This window comes from Gadus chalcogrammus, chromosome 20 (assembly GCF_026213295.1).
Source record: "Gadus chalcogrammus isolate NIFS_2021 chromosome 20, NIFS_Gcha_1.0, whole genome shotgun sequence".
Lineage (NCBI taxonomy): Eukaryota > Metazoa > Chordata > Actinopteri > Gadiformes > Gadidae > Gadus > Gadus chalcogrammus.
The window spans coordinates 21,282,824-21,301,822 of record NC_079431.1 but is presented as its reverse complement, the minus strand read 5'-3'; the positions used below and the strand labels follow the sequence as shown (position 1 = coordinate 21,301,822).

Genomic DNA, 18,999 nt, shown 5'->3' with positions numbered 1-18,999 from the left:
GAATCAACCTCCGCATTTTCAACCAAAACATGTTGAATCAGCGTTGAGACCGGACGTCGATTCAACGTCAGTTTGCTCATACTGTCCACCGTCGATTCAACGTTGAATGGGAGGCGAACGACGACGGCGCGTCGATCCCTTTTCAACCTTTATTCAACGATTATGGTCGAATTTTGGTCGATTCAACGGCAGTTTGCTCATACTGTTCCAGGTCGATTCAACGTTGAATGGAAGGCGACCGACGACGGCACGTCAATCCCTTTTCAACCTTTATTCAACTAATGATTATGGTCGAATATTGTGGTCGATGTTGGTTCTTCACTCACTGATTTATTTAAAGGACATCATGATATGACTCTACAATTAAATTAGGATTTTAAGGCTACTGAATCTCCTTCAAGGCTCTAATGAATATATGAATACACAGAACATAGGCTATTGTTGTCAAACATATTGTAGCGGCGGCCAAGAAACGCACAGTCAGGCTTTATTTAACTGTAGTTCTGCGCCCCGTACACCCCTCGACGCAGACTACTTTTATTAAATTCATCTCACATAGAGCACCCAACAAACAAACATGACACAACAACGGTGGCGACAATAATGAACAACACAACGTGATAACCGAACACGAACAACCCAAACCCAATTAACCCTACTTATTCTAACGAATATAAACTATATTTACACACACACATTCATTCATGGTCGAGGATCCTGCGGCGCCTGAAAATAAATAGAGGAATATTAACATAAGCGCTATACAAAATGAGTCCAGCAATACGACTGAATGAGGTTTGTTTCAAACTACGCCATGCGCCCGTGACTTGCATTGTATGGAGCCAGTTTCCTGCCATAATTCAAACCTGAAAAGAAAAGTTTCAAAGGCTTGTAAGTCTGGGTTTCAAAACTCAACACCTTGTAAAAAAGGTTTTGCAACACTGAAAAAAGACATTATAACCTGAAAAAAATTCAACATGTTTTCAAAGTTCAAACAATATCACCAGCGCATTTGCAGTTTCAAATCTGGCACTGTTCTAACAGTGTATTTCATTGTTTCCCGGTTTTGAAACCTTGTAAATGGGATTCTGCAAACAGGTGTTCATACATTGAGAAATAAGTTTTGAAAGGTTGAATATTTATTTTTAAAAACTTGTAAAGGTGTACGTTTACGCCATTGCAATGTATTTTTTCAGAAGTGACTTCTCAGCACTGACTTTTCAGAGATTCGACCACACAGGCGCAAGCTTTGAGTCACGTGAATATTGGCAGTGTTCTGTCGCGCATTTGTTTTGAAACTCCTGACAGTCAAAAGTCTGAAGAAAAAAAAACGTTCCTGGGGGCGGGACCATTTAGCTCTAAACCTATTGGTTGCTCTCGGCTGACGTACATTCCAATCACATTCTTTTCATCGGCAGAGCACTGTCAATCACGCACAGGCCGGTGAACGGCACATGTACATCCTTCGTCCTATGGAAAGCCAAGAAGGCCACAATCCGGACCTAGAATGGCGCGGTAAAAGTGCAAAACCGCACGGAATCCGTACGGAATCCCGTACGGATTCCGTACGGTTTGGCAAGAATTCCGTACGGAATCCGTACGGTTTTGAATGACTAATAGCCGCGGCTATTAGTCATTCACTCCGGCTATTAGTCATTCACTCCGGCTATTAGTTATTCACTCCGGCTATTAGGTATGCAGAACGAGCCCCTCCCTCTTCTTTGCTTGACCGCTAAGTTTGAAGGCTGTCTAACCGATCAGAGCTGCAGTGCCTCGATGTTTCGCTGTAACATAAAGCTGTGTTGTCTTTACTAGTTTCACTACAATGTAATGACCACCATTAGCTAGTGGAAAATACATTTGTGTCTAGTACAGTGATATATTTGTATATGTTAGGCTATATATTGAGATGGCAGTGTGCGAAATACCCGACAATATTCGGGGATGTCCTCATCCACAGATTGTTCTCGATATGCAGTAGCCTGCTAGGCCATAACATTACATAACATGAACATGAACTGAATAAATGCCAGGTAGCCTATATAGCATATCGGAGACGGGCACACAATCAGTGCATTTGCAAATGAGAGACCGATCTTGTGACATGTGGTCGGAGAGAGATCGTGTGTGTGTGTGTGTGTGTGTGTGTGTGTGTGTGTGTGTGTGTGTGTGTGTGTGTGTGTGTGTGTGTCTGTGTGTGTGTGTGTGTGTGTGTGTGTGTGTGTGTGTGTGTGTGCGTGTAGAGCAAGTTGTTGAAGGAAGTGTTTCTATTTGACGTTACAATATTTCATGGATGCAAGCAAGCCAAGACAATCAATCTCTATATCTATAGCCTACATGACAACACACACACACACACACACACACACACACACACACACACACACACACACACACACACACACACACACACACACACACACACACACACACACACACACACACACACAGACACGACACGCACACACTGGTAAAGCAATAGGAGCCTGCATTGGCTAAAGTTGTTGCGATGCGCGTTATTTTATAACAGGGAGGGGCAAAGTTGTGCATTACATTGATCCTGAAAGCCTATGTCCTAGAATAATTCATTTGTATTACGTTTTAGGCCATCTCACTAAAGGTCACTTAATTGTCGCATATTTAAGCTCACCAAGTCCAGTATTCAGAATGAAAAGCATTTATTCACAAATAGGCCTACGTTCTATTTTTTTGACAAGCGGAGCCGATCGTCATGTGCAAGTATGCAAATTAGCCATGTGCGGCAAACAGAAGATAGACGCAATGAACTGATTTTTGTGCATTGTTGTGGATATGTAGGCTGTTTAGTTGTGGTTGTTTGTGGTCGTATTATTGAAACAGTCTTGCCTTGGAGTTGGAGAAGTTGGAGTGATTGTGTGAATGTGCGAGAGAGAGCGCACCTGCCGTGGTGATGTTGGGCTTGTAATGGGCTTATATGTGATCAATGATGTATCTGTCTGATCGTATTAGCTGTAGATGGATGGTTAAATAATGTCACAAGATCGGTCATACTGCAGGCTCTCATTTGCAAATGCACTGATTGTGTGCCCGTCTCCGATATGCTATATACCTGGCATTTATTCAGTTCATGTTCTTCTGAGTGCGCAAGAACGGTGCCAATTATTGTCGTGTTTGCATTGTAATGCACAACTTTGCCCCTCCCTGTTATAAAATAACGCGCATCGCAACAACTTTAGCCAATGCAGGCTCCTATTGCTTTACCAGTGTGTTTAAAGTGTGTGCGTGTCGTGTGTGTGTGTGTGTGTGTGTGTGTGTGTGTGTGTGTGTGTGTGTGTGTGTGTGTGTGTGTGTGTGTGTGTGTGTGTGTGTGTGTGTGTGTGTGTGTGTGTGTGTGTGTGTGTGTGTGTTGTCATGTATAGGCTATAGATATAGAGATTGATCGTCTTGGCTTGCTTGCATCCATGAAATATTGTAACGTCAAATAGAAACACTTCCTTCAACAACTTGCTCTACACGCACACACACACACACACACACACACACACACACACACACACACACACACACACACACACACACACACACACACACACACACACACACACACACACACACACACACACACACACACACACACGACTCTCTCCGACCACATGTCACAAGATCGGTCATACTGCAGGCTCTCATTTGCAAATGCACTGATTGTGTGCCCGTCTCCGATATGCTATATACCTGGCATTTATTCAGTTCATGTTATGTAATGTTATGGCCTAGCAGGCGACTGCATATCGAGAACAATCTGGGGATGAGGACATCCCCGAATATTGTCGGGTATTTCGCACACTGCCATCTCAATATAGCCTAACATATACAATTATATCACTGTAGGCTACTAGACACAAATGTATTTTCCACTAGCTAATGGTGGTCCTTACATTGTAGTGAAACTAGTAAAGACAACACAGCTTTATGTTACAGCGAAACATCGAGGCACTGCAGCTCTGATCGGTTAGACAGCCTTCAAACTTTTAGCGGTCAAGCAAAGAAGAGGGAGGGGCTCGTTCTGCATACCTAATAGCCGGAGTGACCGGAGTGAATGACTAATAGCCGGAGTGAATGACTAATAGCCGCGGCTATTAGTCATTCAAAACCGTACGGAAACCGTACGGAATCCGTACGGAATTCTTGCCAAACCGTACGGAATCCGTACGGAATCCGTACGGTTTCCGTACGGTTTCCGTACGGATTCCGTACGGATTCCGTGCGGTTTTGCACTTTTACCGCGCCATTCTAGGTCCGGATTGTGGCCTTCTTGGCTTTCCATATCGTCCCTCCCCATGCGGGTGTTGGCGCGGATGGGGGAGTCTGGGCTGTGTACTGCGACGGTATGATAGTGGTCTGACCGCTTGGAATGTACTGACGTACATTCCAATCACATTCTTGTCATTGGCAGAGCATTGTCAATCACGCACAGGCCGGTGATCGGCACATGTGATTGGAATGTACGTCAGCCGAGAGCAACCAATAGGTTTAGAGCTAAATGGTCCCGTCCCCAGGAACGTTTTATTTTTCTTCAGACTGTCAGGAGTTTCAAAACGAATGCGCGACAGAACGCTGCCAATATTCACGTGACTCAAAGCTTGCGCCTGCATGTTCAAATCTCTGAAAAGTCAGTTCTGAAAAAAGACATTGCAATGGCGTAAACGTACACCTTTACATGTTTTTAACACCTGTTCCCATTTACAAGGTTTCAAAACCGGGAAACAATGAAATACACTGTTCGAACAGTGCCAGATTTGAAACTCTGCAAATGCGCTGGTGATATTGTTAGAACTTTGAAAATGTGTTGGTGAAAATTATGAAGATAAAATGGAACGCAAAATCATGTTTACAGATGTTTGAATTTTAGTTTGAATTTATAAGCCTTTGAAACTTTTTTTTTCAGGTTGGAATTATGGCAGGAAACTGGCTCCATAGCATTGCGCTCTCGAAATGCATTTTGGGTCCGTCCGTTCAGACCTGTCCATCCATGGTTCACGCCCCGTGCCCACTACATGCGTCCGTCGACTGATGTGGGAAGGCGTGGCTGACTGATGGGGGAGTAGTCTTTGCAGAGGCATCCGTCAGCCAATCAAATCGCTTCGCCGGGTTCTTCCCGCTACTTCCTGCTTGTTGCGATGCAAGATGACCGAGAAGGGTCCAGCTGCAGGCTTGGGCGTTTCCGTCATGACACAAAAACGCCCATCGGGCGTTCCCGTCATGACACAAAAACGCCCATCAGGCGTTCCTGTAGCGTTTCATCGATCAATCAAGAAGAGGTGAGTTTCGCAAGGCATGCTGGGCATGCTAACCTTCCTTTTTTGGCGGTTTTACCTCGTAGTAACTTTCCAGAAAAACGAAAGGGTTATGATGAGAGATTATGTCAGTAAGTATGATATTGTTTATTTGACAACATTGGCTGTGAAGTATTCTCATTTAAATCACTGATTTAGCTGTGGTATCGTTGTATCCGAATTCAAATCCGATGTAAATACTCGTGACAAGCATGGTTCGGTAGCAGCGAATGCTATGCTATCTCGTCCATAAACGTAGCATATACTAGCCAGAAATCAGCAACGTTTAAGACGGTTTGTAGGTAGAGGGTAAAGTTTGCAGCGAAGGCTTTGCCGATTATTTTACTGTGAGGTTAACATTACCAAAGTACATTGTTAAGTTGGATGTTAAGGTGTCAGCTTGCATGGTAAGAGACATGAAATCGGGGCCACGCTGCTTCGTTGTGGTGACACACGCATCGGATTAAACTGTGCATGTAAAGTACGTTTAAACGAACTAGTACGTTTACATGCATGGCATATCAGAGAATTCTGTCAGTTCGGTCGCGGTGCAATGAATGAATAAAGATCGTTAACACTCTGAAAAACAGATGACAGATGTGCCCGCAGTTACTACTTTATTACCTCGTTGGTGACCAACGTTAAGGAAAACATGTACTTGCGTGTTGATGACGTATACCAAACCTTTTCAGTACCCTGGCACATGCTTTGTCCAATGGACCATGGAAGGGACTTTACTTGGCTGACGAGGTAAAACGTGTGGCTGGCGCACGATTCATTGCATCTAGTAGAGTAGCATTCACTGGTAGACAGGCAGGCCTCTAGATTGTTTATTATGATTTAATGAAGTGTTCCTATGTGACGCTGATGGGCCCTGGTTGCTGCTAAATGCTTGTTGAAAGTGCATTGTGCACTTTTTGTATGTAGCTACAAAATGAGGGTGGATAATCACTTTATAGTTTATAGGCATTATGTACTAATGAGAATCATTGACAAATCACAGTCCCCTTTTACCACCACAGGACGCACCTCACCAGTATCAGAGCAACAGCTGTGGGGTGTTCATGCTGATGGTGAGATGCATTATTTTCAGAAATGATGACTGATGACTAGTTTGCAAAACAACTAACTCATTTGTATGTTAATTTCGGTACGCAATGTATTCTACCCTCCAAAAGCAATATGATATCAGTGAGGTGAGTTCTTTCAAATCTCAATCAGATGTGTAGCATGAAATATAAGGCTTTTAATAATTTAGTCATCCTATCTGGAGGCTACAATTAACATGCATCAATAGGTCATATACCTTACTTTGTCTTCAGGTACTGCACTTACGGGAGGAGATGGCTACATCTTCACAATAATTTACACTGCCATAGTACACTGCTAAACAGTACTGTAACATGGATTTGTATCAGGCTATGAAGTCATTTAAAGCATAACTTTACTTTTCAGGGGGATGCTCTCTATCAGGAGGTGGTGGTTGGACAGCTGTTGGAGACCTTTATGCTTGAAAGGTTTATATACTGTGTCCATGTTGCTATTTACTTATTTTTGGTGCTCACGAAGATCGTAGCCAATACACTTGTCTCTCTGTCTCTAGCCCTGCAGAACTAGCTGGCTCCTTCTCACCCTCTCCATCTCCCCATCTCAGTTACACCTTCCAATCACTAAGCAGTGAAAGGTATTGCATACTATGTCCATACTTTTCTATTTACGTATATTCTCTCTTGCTCTTTCTCAGACTTTTGATCGATCAGTGATTGCCTTTTTGTTTAATGGTGTGGGTTGTGTTGGTCTGGGCTTGTGTGATTGAATTGAAGGTTGATTATAATCCCTGTTTCTCTCCCTCTCTCTCGCTCTACTTCACTCTTTTTCGGCTCTCTCGCTCTCTCTAGCCCTGCAGGACTAGCTGGCACACCAAGCTCACCCTCTCCATCTCCCCACCCATGTTTATTAACTTAAATTTTTTATTTTTGAATAGACAAGCAAGGAGAGGGCACGGATTGCTCCGTCGGCCCCGGCGTCTCCTCCGTCGGTCCCGGCGTCTCCAGCGCCCTTCGGATTTGACCATTTGCGATGTCCTCTAACAACGCTAACGCAGCCATTTTTAAAAAAGAAAATCTTCATCCATTGCGCATGCTTTTATAGCCACCCATATAATTGCAAGGTGTGTTAATTGTTCATTAGTGTGTCTCTGATGTGCAAATCACTCTGAGTCATTGTTTTCACCTTTTTTCCCAGTTTCCCAGCGTCACCTCTAAGTGTCGCCAAAGGAACTATAGCTGTAGAAACGTGCGTACGACAGCTCTGGAGCTGGCGTGGGGACGAGAAGGGTCCAGCTGCAGGCTTGGGCGTTCCCGTCATGACACAAAAACGCCCATCGGGCGTTCCCGTCATGACACAAAAACGCCCATCAGGCGTTCCTGTAGCGTTTCATCGATCACTCAAGAAGAGGTGAGTGAGTTTCGCAAGGCATGCTGGGTATGCTACCCTTCCTTTTTTGGCGGTTTTACCTCGTAGTAACTTTCCAGAAAAACGAAAGGGTTATGATCAGAGATTATGTCAGTAAGTATGATATTGTTTAATTGACAACATTGGCTGTGAAGTATTCTCATTTAAATCACTGATAAGCTGTGGTATCGTTGTATCCGAATTCGAATCGGATATAAATACTCGTGACAAGCATGGTTCGGTGGCAGCGAATGCTATGCTATCGTCCATAAACGTTGAATATACTATTCAGAAATCAGCAACGTTTAAGACGGTTTGTAGGTAGGGTAAAGTTTGCAGCGAAGGCTTTGCCGATTATTTTACTGTGAGGTTAACATTACCAAAGTACATTGTTAAGTTGGATGTTAAGGTGTCAGCTGGCATGGTAAGAGGCATGAAATCGCGGCCACTCTGCTTCGTTGTGGTGACACACGCATCGGATTAAACTGTGCATGTAAACGTACTAGTACGTCTAAACTAACTAGTATGTTTACATGCATGGCATATCAGAGAATTCTGTCAGTTCGGTCGCGGCGCAACGAATGAATAAAGATCGTTAGCACTCTGAAAAACAGATGACAGATGTGCCCTCAGTTACTACTTTATTACCTCGTTGATGACCAACGTTTAGGAAAACATGTACTTTTAATTCACCCTTGGGTGAAATCGAAGCGTAGTGTGTACTGAATGCGTGTTGATGATGATGCATATGAATTGCAACTTACACGTCTTCCAAACCTTTTCAGTACCCTGGCACATGCTTTGTCCAATGGACCATGGAAGGGACTTTACTTGGCTGACGAGGTAAAACGTGTGGCTGGCGCACGATTCATTGCATCTCGTAGAGTAGCATTCACTGGTAGACAGGCAGGCCTCTAGATTGTTTATTATGATTTAATGAAGTGTTCCTATGTGACGCTCATGGGCCCTGGTTGCTGCTAAATGCTTGTTGAAAGTGCATTGTGCACTTTTTGTATGTAGCTACAAAATGAGGGTGGATATCACTTTATAGTTTATAGGCATTATATACTAATAAGAATCATTGACAAATCACATTCCCCTTTTACCACCACAGGACGTACCTCACCAGTATCAGAGCAACAGCTGTGGGGTGTTTATGCTGATGGTGAGATGCATTATTTTCAGAAATGATGACTAGTTTGCAAAACAACTAACTCATTTGCATGTTAATTTCAGTACGCAATGTATTCTACCCTCAAAAGCAATATGATTTCAGTGAGGTGAGTTCTTTCTAATCTCAATCAGATGTGTAGCATGAAATATAAGGCTTTTAATAATTTAGTCATCCTTACTGGAGGCTACAATTAACATGCATCATAGGTCATACACATTACTTTGTCTTCAGGTACTGCACTTACGGGAGGAGATGGCTACATCTTCACAATAATTTACACTGCCATAGTACACTGCTAAACAGTACTGTAACATGGATTTGTATTGGGCTATGAAGTCATTTAAAGCATAATTTTACTTTTCAGGGGGACATGCTCTCTATCAGGAGGTGGTGGTTTGACAGCTGTTGGAGACCTTTATGCTTGAAAGGTTTATATACTGTGTCCATGTTGCTATTTACTTATTTTTGGTGCTCACGAAGATCGTAGCCAATACACTTGTCTCTCCGTCTCTAGGCTAGCCCTGCATAACTAGCTGGCTCCTTCTCACCCTCTCCATCTCCCCATCTCAGTCACACCTTCCAATCACTAAGCAGTGAAAGGTATTACATACTATGTCCATACTTTTCTATTTACTTATATTCTCTCTTGCTCTTTCTCAGACTTTTGATCGATCAGTGATTGCCTTTTTGTTTAATGGTGTTGGTCTGGGCTTGTGTGATTGAAGGTTGATCATAATCCCTGTTTCTCTCCCTCTCTCTCGCTCTCCTTCACTCTTTTTCGGCTCTCTCGCTCTCTCTAGCCCTGCAGGACTAGCTGGCACACCAAGCTCACCCTCTCCATCTCCCCATCTCAGCCACACGCTCCAATCTGGCACAACAGAGGACAGGCCATTCTTACCACCCGAAGTCCTTCAGCAATTTGTACAAGAGACGCTGAGACTGGACATGGCGATGCTTGGCGTGTTCAACAGGGTTTCAAACACATTCCGAGAACTTATCAAGCCTCTCCATCATTCCATATATATAAATGACAATTTGGCAGGGGACATTAAGCTTAATAAAGACAATCTCATATACATAACGGTTAGAAAGATGTACAACAATGCAGGCTGTGTCAGTGGCCTTGCGCTACGCCTCAAAGGCTTCTCAAAAAAGAAGAATTGGCCTAGCGCACCCCTGGTACTGAGGCACGTTGCATATGCCAGGTTTGTCATAAAAGATGTCTGCCTAGCATAATGTTCTTTTATTACTCCTTTTTCGTTTTATTTGGGACGTCTTTTTTTGCAATCCCTTTCATTTGTAAATGTACATACTACTGTAGTAAATGTATCTGCCCAGAAATGCTGGTATTTTATTACTCCTTTCTTTTTTGTTTTTGTGACAAATGCTATACGATGCATGTAACATACATTTGTGCCTACGATGTATGTTGTAAGGTTAATTGTTACAGAGCAATTACTGTATTTTGTCTTTATTGAAAACATCCGATGCAGCAGCCAATCACGTCCGGGGACAGGCACATCAAAATTAACATAATGGTCAACAAATCACACGCGGGGAAAAACACATGATCATTAGCATGAGCATCGACAAACTGAGGATTTTACTCATGAGGGCGGGGTGTCAATCAGCAACCGTACAGCGATCTGATTGGATGACGGATCCGTCGCTGCCAAAAAGTTGAACATTTTTCAACTTCGTGACTGAGCCGAAGGCTCCAACGGAACGTACGGATCCACAATGCATTGCGCGTCCGTCCCCATTAAAGTCAATGGGGATAACGCAACGGACGCATGTAGTGGGCACGGGGCGTTACGCCCCGTGCCCACTACCTCCGTCAGTTGTCCGTTGCCCATTGACTTTGAATGGGGACGGTCGCGCAATGCATTGTGGATCCGTCCGTTGACTTGGAGCGTTCGCCACCGTCAAAAAGTTGAAAAATGTTCAACTTTTTCGGCAGCGACGGATCCGTCATCCAATCAGATCGCGTATGCAAATTTAAGCACTGTGACGCGACTCGGGCTCTGACGATACTGGAAAGCGGGAAAGCGGGTAATCTTGCCTCGCAACAAGCAGGAAGAAGCGGGAAGAACCCGGCGAACCGATTTGATTGGCTGACGGATGCATCTGCAAAGACTACCCCCCCATCCGTCAGCCACGCCTTCTGGCGTCCGTTGACTGACGGTGCAGTGGGCACGAGGCGTTACGCCCCGTGCCCACTACATGCGTCCGTTGACTGATGTGGGAAGGCGTGGCTGACTGATGGGGGAGTAGTCTTTGCAGATGCATCCGTCAGCCAATCAAATCGCTTCGCCGGGTTCTTCCCGCTACTTCCTGCTTGTTGCGATGCAAGATGACCCGCTTTCCATGCAGTATCGTCAGAGGCCGAGTCGCGTCACAGTGCTTAAATTTGCTTACGCGATTGTTACGTCCCCCGCTAGGGGAAGGGGTGGCAACATAAAACCAGATGTCTTTGGTTAACTGGAAGTTGTTTATTTGTTTATTTAGCCCAGAGCATGGGATAAGTTCCCGTGTAGCAATTAACAAGAACCTCGATCAACCAACAAATAACCATTCGAAGACCCAATATGGCAAGCTTCATATCCAAGGCCAGCTGCCGTGGATGTTGAGCTCCCCCGTGCTTTATCCTCCCGGATCCTCGGCCCTCCGATGCAGCAGCCAATCACGTCCGGGGACAGGCACATCAAAATTAACATAATGGTCAACAAATCACACGCGGGGAAAAACACATGATCATTAGCATGAGCATCGACAAACTGAGGGTTTACTCATGAGGGCGGGGTGTCAATCAGCAACCGTACAGCGATCTGATTGGATGACGGATCCGTCGCTGCCAAAAAGTTGAACATTTTTCAACTTTCTGACGGAGCCGAAGGCTCCAACGGAACGTACGGATCCACAATGCATTGCGCGTCCGTCCCCATTAAAGTCAATGGGGATCACGCAACGGACGCATGTAGTGGGCACGGGGCGTTACGCTGGTGCGCAGTGCAGTGGTTTCACTGTCCTCTCGGTCTCATTTTACTGCACTATGGGTTACCACATCGACTCCATCCCAGTTACTTCTTTGATTACAGAATGCATGCATGCAGGGTTAAATTGGTAGGCTACGGGCATGCATGCCCGTAGCCCGACATACCACGAGTAGCCAAGGCTAGCGGAGTAGCGCGTTGTTACATTCTTATGTGAATGTAGGCTTTCGGTGCAAGATAGCTAGATAGTAAAAGTAAAATAACGTCAAACTAAAGTGTTCTAGTGCTGACGGATAGTCCAAGAGTGCAGTGCAGAATATTGTCAGTGTTAAAAGCATTGCTGCATCTGGACACAAAACTGAGATCGCATAGTAGCCTATAAATTGACTTTTTCTGATTTTACATGAAATAAGCATAGCTCAGAAGACTACCCATAGGGCATATTAAAAAATCGACTTGCTGTTTTAAAAGCATTTATTTTAATCAGTGGTATCTGTGTCTAATGCTTGTGTGTTGTGACTGAGTTTTGACAAACATACCGAACAGTACATCACTAAGGACAGTGCTTTTGAAGGCTTCCTTGAAGCCTTTCCCTGCCCAGTTGAAGCGACACGCCAGGTTATTGGTTAGGCCACTCTGCAACATCCTTCTTACGGCCTCTTCTGCAGTGTGCCCTCCAATTAGACTGAATGTTAAGATCTGACAAGACATAATAAACCAACAAACAAACAAGTGAAACATTGATTATTATAACATGTATAATTACAATATCTCCCAAAAGTGAATAGGCCTACACCCCTCCCATTTTTGCAAATATTTTATTGTTTCTTTTCATAGGATAACCCTTGGCATGAAACTTTATTATAAGTTAAACTAGTCATTATACATATTGTAGAGAACTATAGATTTATTGTCCTCAGAATATGACTAAAAACACATCCATTAACAACTAAACAGCTGGCCACATAACTGAGTACACTTAATTATGAACATGACCATTGCGCCCATAGTGACAATAAATCTATCGTAATCTACAAACTCTACACTGACTTCTTTAAGTTACATCAAAGTTTTGTGTATATGGAGTTATCCCATGAGAAGATACATTAAAACATTTGAAAAAATGGCATAGGGTTTTGTGAGATACTGTATGTACCAATTTAGGTTAGGTGAACTCCTCACTGTTTCACATAATGAGTAATGCGTTAATTTTGTTTTGAAAGATACTTCCTACAAATACTGAGTGATGTAGTGGATGGCTGGAAAGAAGAGGTATGGTTTTATTAATTTACACATATACTTTGACTAGCTTTTGGGTAGTGCAGATTTGTACCTACCATCTTTTGTTTTTCGCAGGGGGTTTCTCTCATAACAGCCTCTGCTAATTGAAACTCCTCCATTGTCCTCAGAGGCAGCTTGATGGACGAAGCGGCAGCTTCTGGTGCTACCGGCCTCACCATCTCTCTCCTAAGCGCCCTCACTTCACTCCCCAGGTTGGTAATTTCCGCTTTCATCAATTTATTTTCTTCCAGCACTTTGGAAAGCAGCTCCACGACTTTAGATATTCCCATATCTGTTCATGTAAGTTACTTATTAGAAAGGTTTTCTGGGGTTTGGTGTACTTTCCCATTTCATCTTAATTATAATGTGTATGATAATGATAAACAATGGTTAGAATGTTTGTCTCCTCGACTTACCATGCAATAGCTGGTGGCTTGGTTGGACTGTATCTATATTCAAAAGTCATTGATTAGTGTCAAGTGCCAATGATTATATATTTTTTTCAAAGTAGTGTATTTAAGGAAGAGTTTGTAAGATTTACCTTGTAAGAAATTAATATAAATACATGTTCAATCAATACATGTTGAAATTAGGTATTCTACTGACGCCAACACTTACCTAGATGTAGTAGCTCAAGTCTCTGGCTGCCATTTGATTGAGCTGGATTAAAAAAAAAAAAAAATCATGTAATTGTGTGTAAGTTAAAATATTTTAAGTTTTACTTGTTCAACCATCAGTTCGCCTGATATCGAGGAAGTTTGGCTTGGTCCTGGGATGCCAACAACAGAGGTGTGTGTGTGTGTGTGTGTGTGTGTGTGTGTGTGTGTGTGTGTGTGTGTGTGTGTGTGTGTGTGTGTGTGTGTGTGTGTGTGTGTGTGTGTGTGTGTGTGTGTGTTATTACCTCTTTGGGTGGTCGATGGCCCAAATAGCCACTCACTATTGATGTCTGAAAAAAATGAAACACTTCAAAACTGAATAAGAGAGCCAAATGGTATTTCTAACATTTGTGTTAAACATGGTGTTGTTTCAAATGGTGCTTCAAAGTACCATTTGTACCGGCATTAACCAGTAAACACATACAACATATTTTTTAGCCCCTCCTACCTGGCCCTACATCTACAGATTGTCGTGCTGTTTTCCTTAGGGGGGGTGGTGCCTCGTCATCAGTGTCCACACCTTAGCATAGTAAGTGCCAGTTTAATTTCAGACTAAATGGGCAGTCAAACAGCCGTTTCTGAAATATTTATATTTTAATTTCTAAAATGTTTCATTGCTGTTCAGTTTAACTCTAAAGGTCTGCACCTTCAAAATAGTGTTGCGGCGGGCCCCTAGTGGTCTGGGCTCTTCCAGTTGGCTCCTGCAGGTAGCGTGAGTTTGGCCTTTGGAACAAAGCAAGGACAGTCATGGCAGTCAGTGGGTAACACCAGAAATATTAACAGAGAACATATACATTTATGCATTTAGCAGATGCTTTGAGCTGAAGCGATTTACAACAAGAGGACTAACATTTAAGCTACAACACTATTTTTAACACCTTGCTAAGAGTGCCAAAAAGTGCCACTAGTCGCCTGACACTGAAAGTGTTAGGACAAGAGTCATTCTAGGAAGAGCTGAGTTTTCAGGAGCTTTTCGAAGGTAGTGAGGGATGATAAGTTGCCTGTGGATGGTTCAGAGAACTGCCTGCTATTAGCAGCCACTTTGTCAGTAAAGAATGAAGCATAAGGGTCTGCTGTGAGGTTTGTAGCAAGATGGGAAAGGTTTAGTATTTGAAAGTAGAGAACCGTTTCCGGGTGTCAGTTGTATTGTGAATCTTGTCATTGTAACAAGAATTTTTCGCTGCTGTGACATTGTAAGCAAAAGATGATAATAGTTACTGGTATTGTGTTAAATCTGATAGGTTGTTAGTTTTATGCCATTCTCTCTCAGCAGCCCATGAGGTTAGAGCGCATCGATTGAAGGGAGTCGTTTATCCAAGGAAGGGGCTTAGAGGGTTGGGAGGGTCTGATGGATAGCGGGAATGTGTGGCCCAATTCACCTCTGGAGAGGAGAACATTTTTTGTTTTTTACCTTTTTTTCCTTCTGATAGGGTCTTCAGCCTCTGACTGTATGTCTGATGTTAAACACTGTAAGGACTTTTTCAGGTAGTCCTTTGCCTTAACATATGTTGCTGAAAGTGAATGGCATGCATTAGTGAAATTTAGCAAGTTGAATCTTATAGAAACGTTTTCATATGCAGCATTTTTCCTTACCACAGCTAACCAAGACCCTCACGTCACCGTGCACGTCCCACGCTGCACCTGGAGGAAGGTGGTGCGCGACTGCCTTCTGGAGGCGGTTATGATCGTAAGAACTAGGAGGCCAGAAACAATTCCATGACTCCCCTGCCTCCTCCTCGCTGCTTGGCACTATGGTAGTGCTCCTATCTTTGAATTTGACGACCTTCCACACCTGTGCCATCTGTCAATGAGGTGAATGAAAGAAAATAAAAAATCGCTGTGTTTTGAGTGTGAAAAATAAGCCTTAGAAATATATTTGGCCTATATATCAGTCATTGTTGTTATATATAACATAGTGTGTATGTTGCAAGATCAACAGTGATCACAGTTGATCACAGTCTCAGAAATATTTGGCCTGTTAAGCCCTTTGAGACTGTAATGGTGATTAAGGGCTATACAAATAAAATTTAATTGAAAATTGAATCACTATCATAAGTGGTGAGAGAACTGCATACACCAGCTTAACTTGGGTGAAGACGTACTCTGAAACCTGTCGTCTCTAACTACTATCTAAGCCTAACTATCTACAACCTAACTATCTTCAAAGGCTTGCCGGGCTCGAGGCAAATGCCCCCTCCCCAGAATTACCTTCTCAAAAACCAAAAAAAAAAGAAAAAAAAAAAAAGCACTTCGCAGGAAGAGTATACAATGCTACTCACCTGAAGCACTCTAACTACTCAGATCATTCACAGCTGATTTACAGCAGTTTGTCACCACTCAGATATATATTTTTTGGCTATTTGTCGTTTTTTTTTTTTTTTTTTCATTCATTAATTCGATTTTAGGACTGGTGTATTTTATATAAAGACAAAGTTCAATAACAAAAAAATCTTTTTTTTTTTCTTTTTTGGATTGCAGAAGACAAGGAATTAGGATTGGTGAAGAAGAGGGATGGCAACATAATGGTCTTGGTCTGGAAAAAGCACACATTTTCTGCTGACATCCCCAAGGAGCTCAACCTCAAGATCATCTACCAACGTATGGACCTGAAAACAGCCTATTCGAGAGGAGGGGCAGGGATATGTGAAATGGGATTCCTTGTACCCAAATCGTCTGTAGATGATGAAGACTGAACCAGAGGATAGCACAATGTTTTGGACCAGTCCAATATCCTGTCCTACTGCTATGCAGTTGTTCCCAGTCTTTGTTGACAGGCAGAAATCTGTTGTTACTACCTTTCTGTACTGTTTGGCAGTACTGAATTGCAGAGGCAAAGGACCATCCTGGTGCATTTCGTACAAAAGGGGCTGCTTACTTGGAGGTGGAGTTACAGTTTGAGGCACCTCTGACAGTCTCTTGACTACCTGTTGTAATGGTAGTTGAGGCTTTCGCAACATTTTTTTTACTTTTCCAAGGAAGTTTTCATAAGGAAATGCAGAGACACGGTCAAGGGCACCAAACTGTTTGTACACATCAGCTAGATGTATCACCTGATGAACTGTAAATACAATTTCTCCTTGACCATATAAATCTCCAAAGCTTTTAACAAATGCTGTTAGGACTCGATTGGCAAAATCAATCATGGGTGCAGAGAGGTTGGGGCTGAGTAATAAGAACACACCCACGGAAAACAACAGGAAGTTCTCAAAAATCTCTTCTGGTAGATTGTGCTTTAGGACCACAGGTCCACTGTAAATCATGAACTGCCTTAGTTCTGTAGCCTTCCATCTTTCGATCTCTGTCAGCTCTCGTGGTTTTCGGGCAAATTCAGATGGAATATGGGGACGGAGAGCAATCAGTTTAGATGATATAGCTGAGATGACATTAGATGGCTGTCTTATGGCCAGGTTTTTGCCCTTCATCCAGAAAAGAATGAGTATTTTTGTTACACCCAAACAGCAGAGGTGCATGTAATCAATGGGAAACTGGGTTACCATCTGAACAATGCCAGTAAGGGGACTAGGTCGCAGGTGGTGATCTGTGTCTGACATTAAAGCAAAGTCTTCGTCTGTTCTAAGCCTGGCATTTATTTCAGGATATGTCATTTTCCTGGAACCGTCACCTTATCGTGGTGGAGAGGTTTGCGTGTCCCTGTGAACCTGAGGGCTGTGTTGTCTGGAGCCTTGTGCTCCTGGTAGGGTCTCTCATGGCAGAGTGGGCCAGACTAAGAATGGTTCAAAAATCCTCAATGAATATCGAAAAAAGAGGAGATGTGACCCGGCCCGGAGGAAGCCCGGGGCCCCCGTCTGGAGCTAGGCCCAGACGGAGGGCTCGATGGCGAGCGCCTGGTGGCCGGGTTTGCCACGGAGCCCGGTCGGGCACAGCCCGAACAAACTACGTGGCACCCCCCCTCTCTTCATCTCATGGGCCCACCACCTGTGGGAAGACCCGTTGGGGTCGGGTGCGCAGCCACATGGGTGGCAGCGAAGGTCAGGGGTCTCGACGGACCAGACCCGGGCGGCAGAAGCTAGCTCTGGGGACGTGGAACGTCACCTCGCTGTGGGGAAAGGAACCGGAGCTTGTGAGGGAGGTGGAGCGCTATCAGTTAGATCTGGTGGGGCTTACCTCCACGCACAGTCTCAGCTCTGGTACCGTACTCCTGGATAAGGGTTGGACTCTATTCTTCTCCGGAGTTGCCAAGGGCGTGAGGCGCCGGGCGGGTGTGGGGATACTCATAAATCCCCGGCTGAGCGCCGCGGTGTTGGAGTTTACCCCGGTAGACGAGAGGGTCGCCTCCCTGCGCCTAAGGGTTGTAGGGGGGAAAACTCTGACTGTTGTTTGTGCGTATGCACCAAACAGCAGTTCAGAGTACTCGGCCTTCTTGGAGACCCTGAATGGAGTCCTGTATGGGGCTCCAGTAGGGGACTCCGTAGTTCTGCTGGGTGACTTCAACGCCCACGTGGGCAACGATGGAGACACCTGGAGAGGCGTGGTGGGGAGGAACGGCCTCCCTGATCTAAACCCGAACGGTCGTTTGTTATTGGACTTCTGTGCTAGTCATGGATTATCCATAACAAACACCATGTTCGAACATAAGGGTGCTCATAAGTGTACCTGGTACCAGAGTACCCTAGGCCGAAGATCAATGATCGATTTTGTGATCGTGTCATCTGATCTGAGGCCGCATGTTTTGGACACTCGGGTAAAGAGAGGGGCGGAACTGTCAACCGACCACCATCTGGTTGTGAGTTGGATCAGGGAATGGGGGAAATTTCCGGATAGACCTGTTAAGCCCAAACGCGTAGTGCGGGTGAACTGGGAACGTCTGGAGGAGGCCCCCGTCCTAGGTATCTTCAACTCACACCTCCGGCGGAGTTTTTCTAGCATTCCTGTGGAGGTTGGGGACATTGAGCCGGAGTGGGCTGTGTTCAAAGCCTCCATTGCTGAAGCTGCGGTGGCTAGCTGTGGCCTCAGGGTCTTAGGCTCCTCAAGGGGCGGTAACCCTCGGACACCGTGGTGGACACCGGTGGTCAGGGAAGCCGTCCGATTGAAGAAGGAGGCCTTCCGGGATATGATATCCTGGAGGACTCCTGACTCGGTTGCAGGGTACCGACAGGCCCGAAGGGCTG

The 18,999-nt window shown here is 44.3% G+C and overlaps 1 protein-coding gene and 1 long non-coding RNA gene across 22 annotated transcripts in view; one reads left to right on the top strand and one right to left on the bottom strand.

Annotated features, from left to right (window-relative positions):
- Positions 1-4,589: 4,589 nt before the first annotated feature.
- Positions 4,590-18,999, top strand: part of LOC130372962 (uncharacterized) — a 52,226-nt gene continuing 37,816 nt past the window's right edge. The window contains exons 1-13 of one of the 21 annotated variants that reach the window (XM_056579130.1): positions 4,590-5,297; positions 6,005-6,062; positions 6,335-6,385; positions 6,491-6,508; positions 6,768-6,829; positions 6,916-6,996; positions 7,557-7,769; positions 8,552-8,609; positions 8,881-8,931; positions 9,003-9,046; positions 9,305-9,368; positions 9,455-9,540; positions 9,741-10,383. In XM_056579130.1, coding sequence (XP_056435105.1) covers positions 5,164-5,297; positions 6,005-6,062; positions 6,335-6,385; positions 6,491-6,508; positions 6,768-6,829; positions 6,916-6,996; positions 7,557-7,769; positions 8,552-8,609; positions 8,881-8,931; positions 9,003-9,046; positions 9,305-9,365 — 831 coding nt within the window. In that variant the 5' untranslated portion in view covers positions 4,590-5,163 and the 3' untranslated portion in view covers positions 9,366-9,368; positions 9,455-9,540; positions 9,741-10,383. The other 20 variants (XM_056579134.1, XM_056579129.1, XM_056579131.1 and 17 more) reach the window with 20 other exon arrangements.
- Positions 12,375-14,597, bottom strand: LOC130372964 (uncharacterized). The gene is made up of 7 exons (XR_008893452.1): positions 14,517-14,597; positions 14,319-14,390; positions 14,116-14,160; positions 13,833-13,874; positions 13,631-13,663; positions 13,271-13,506; positions 12,375-12,632 (listed from the first exon to the last, which is right to left on the bottom strand). It is a non-coding gene; the product is annotated as an uncharacterized LOC130372964 (long non-coding RNA).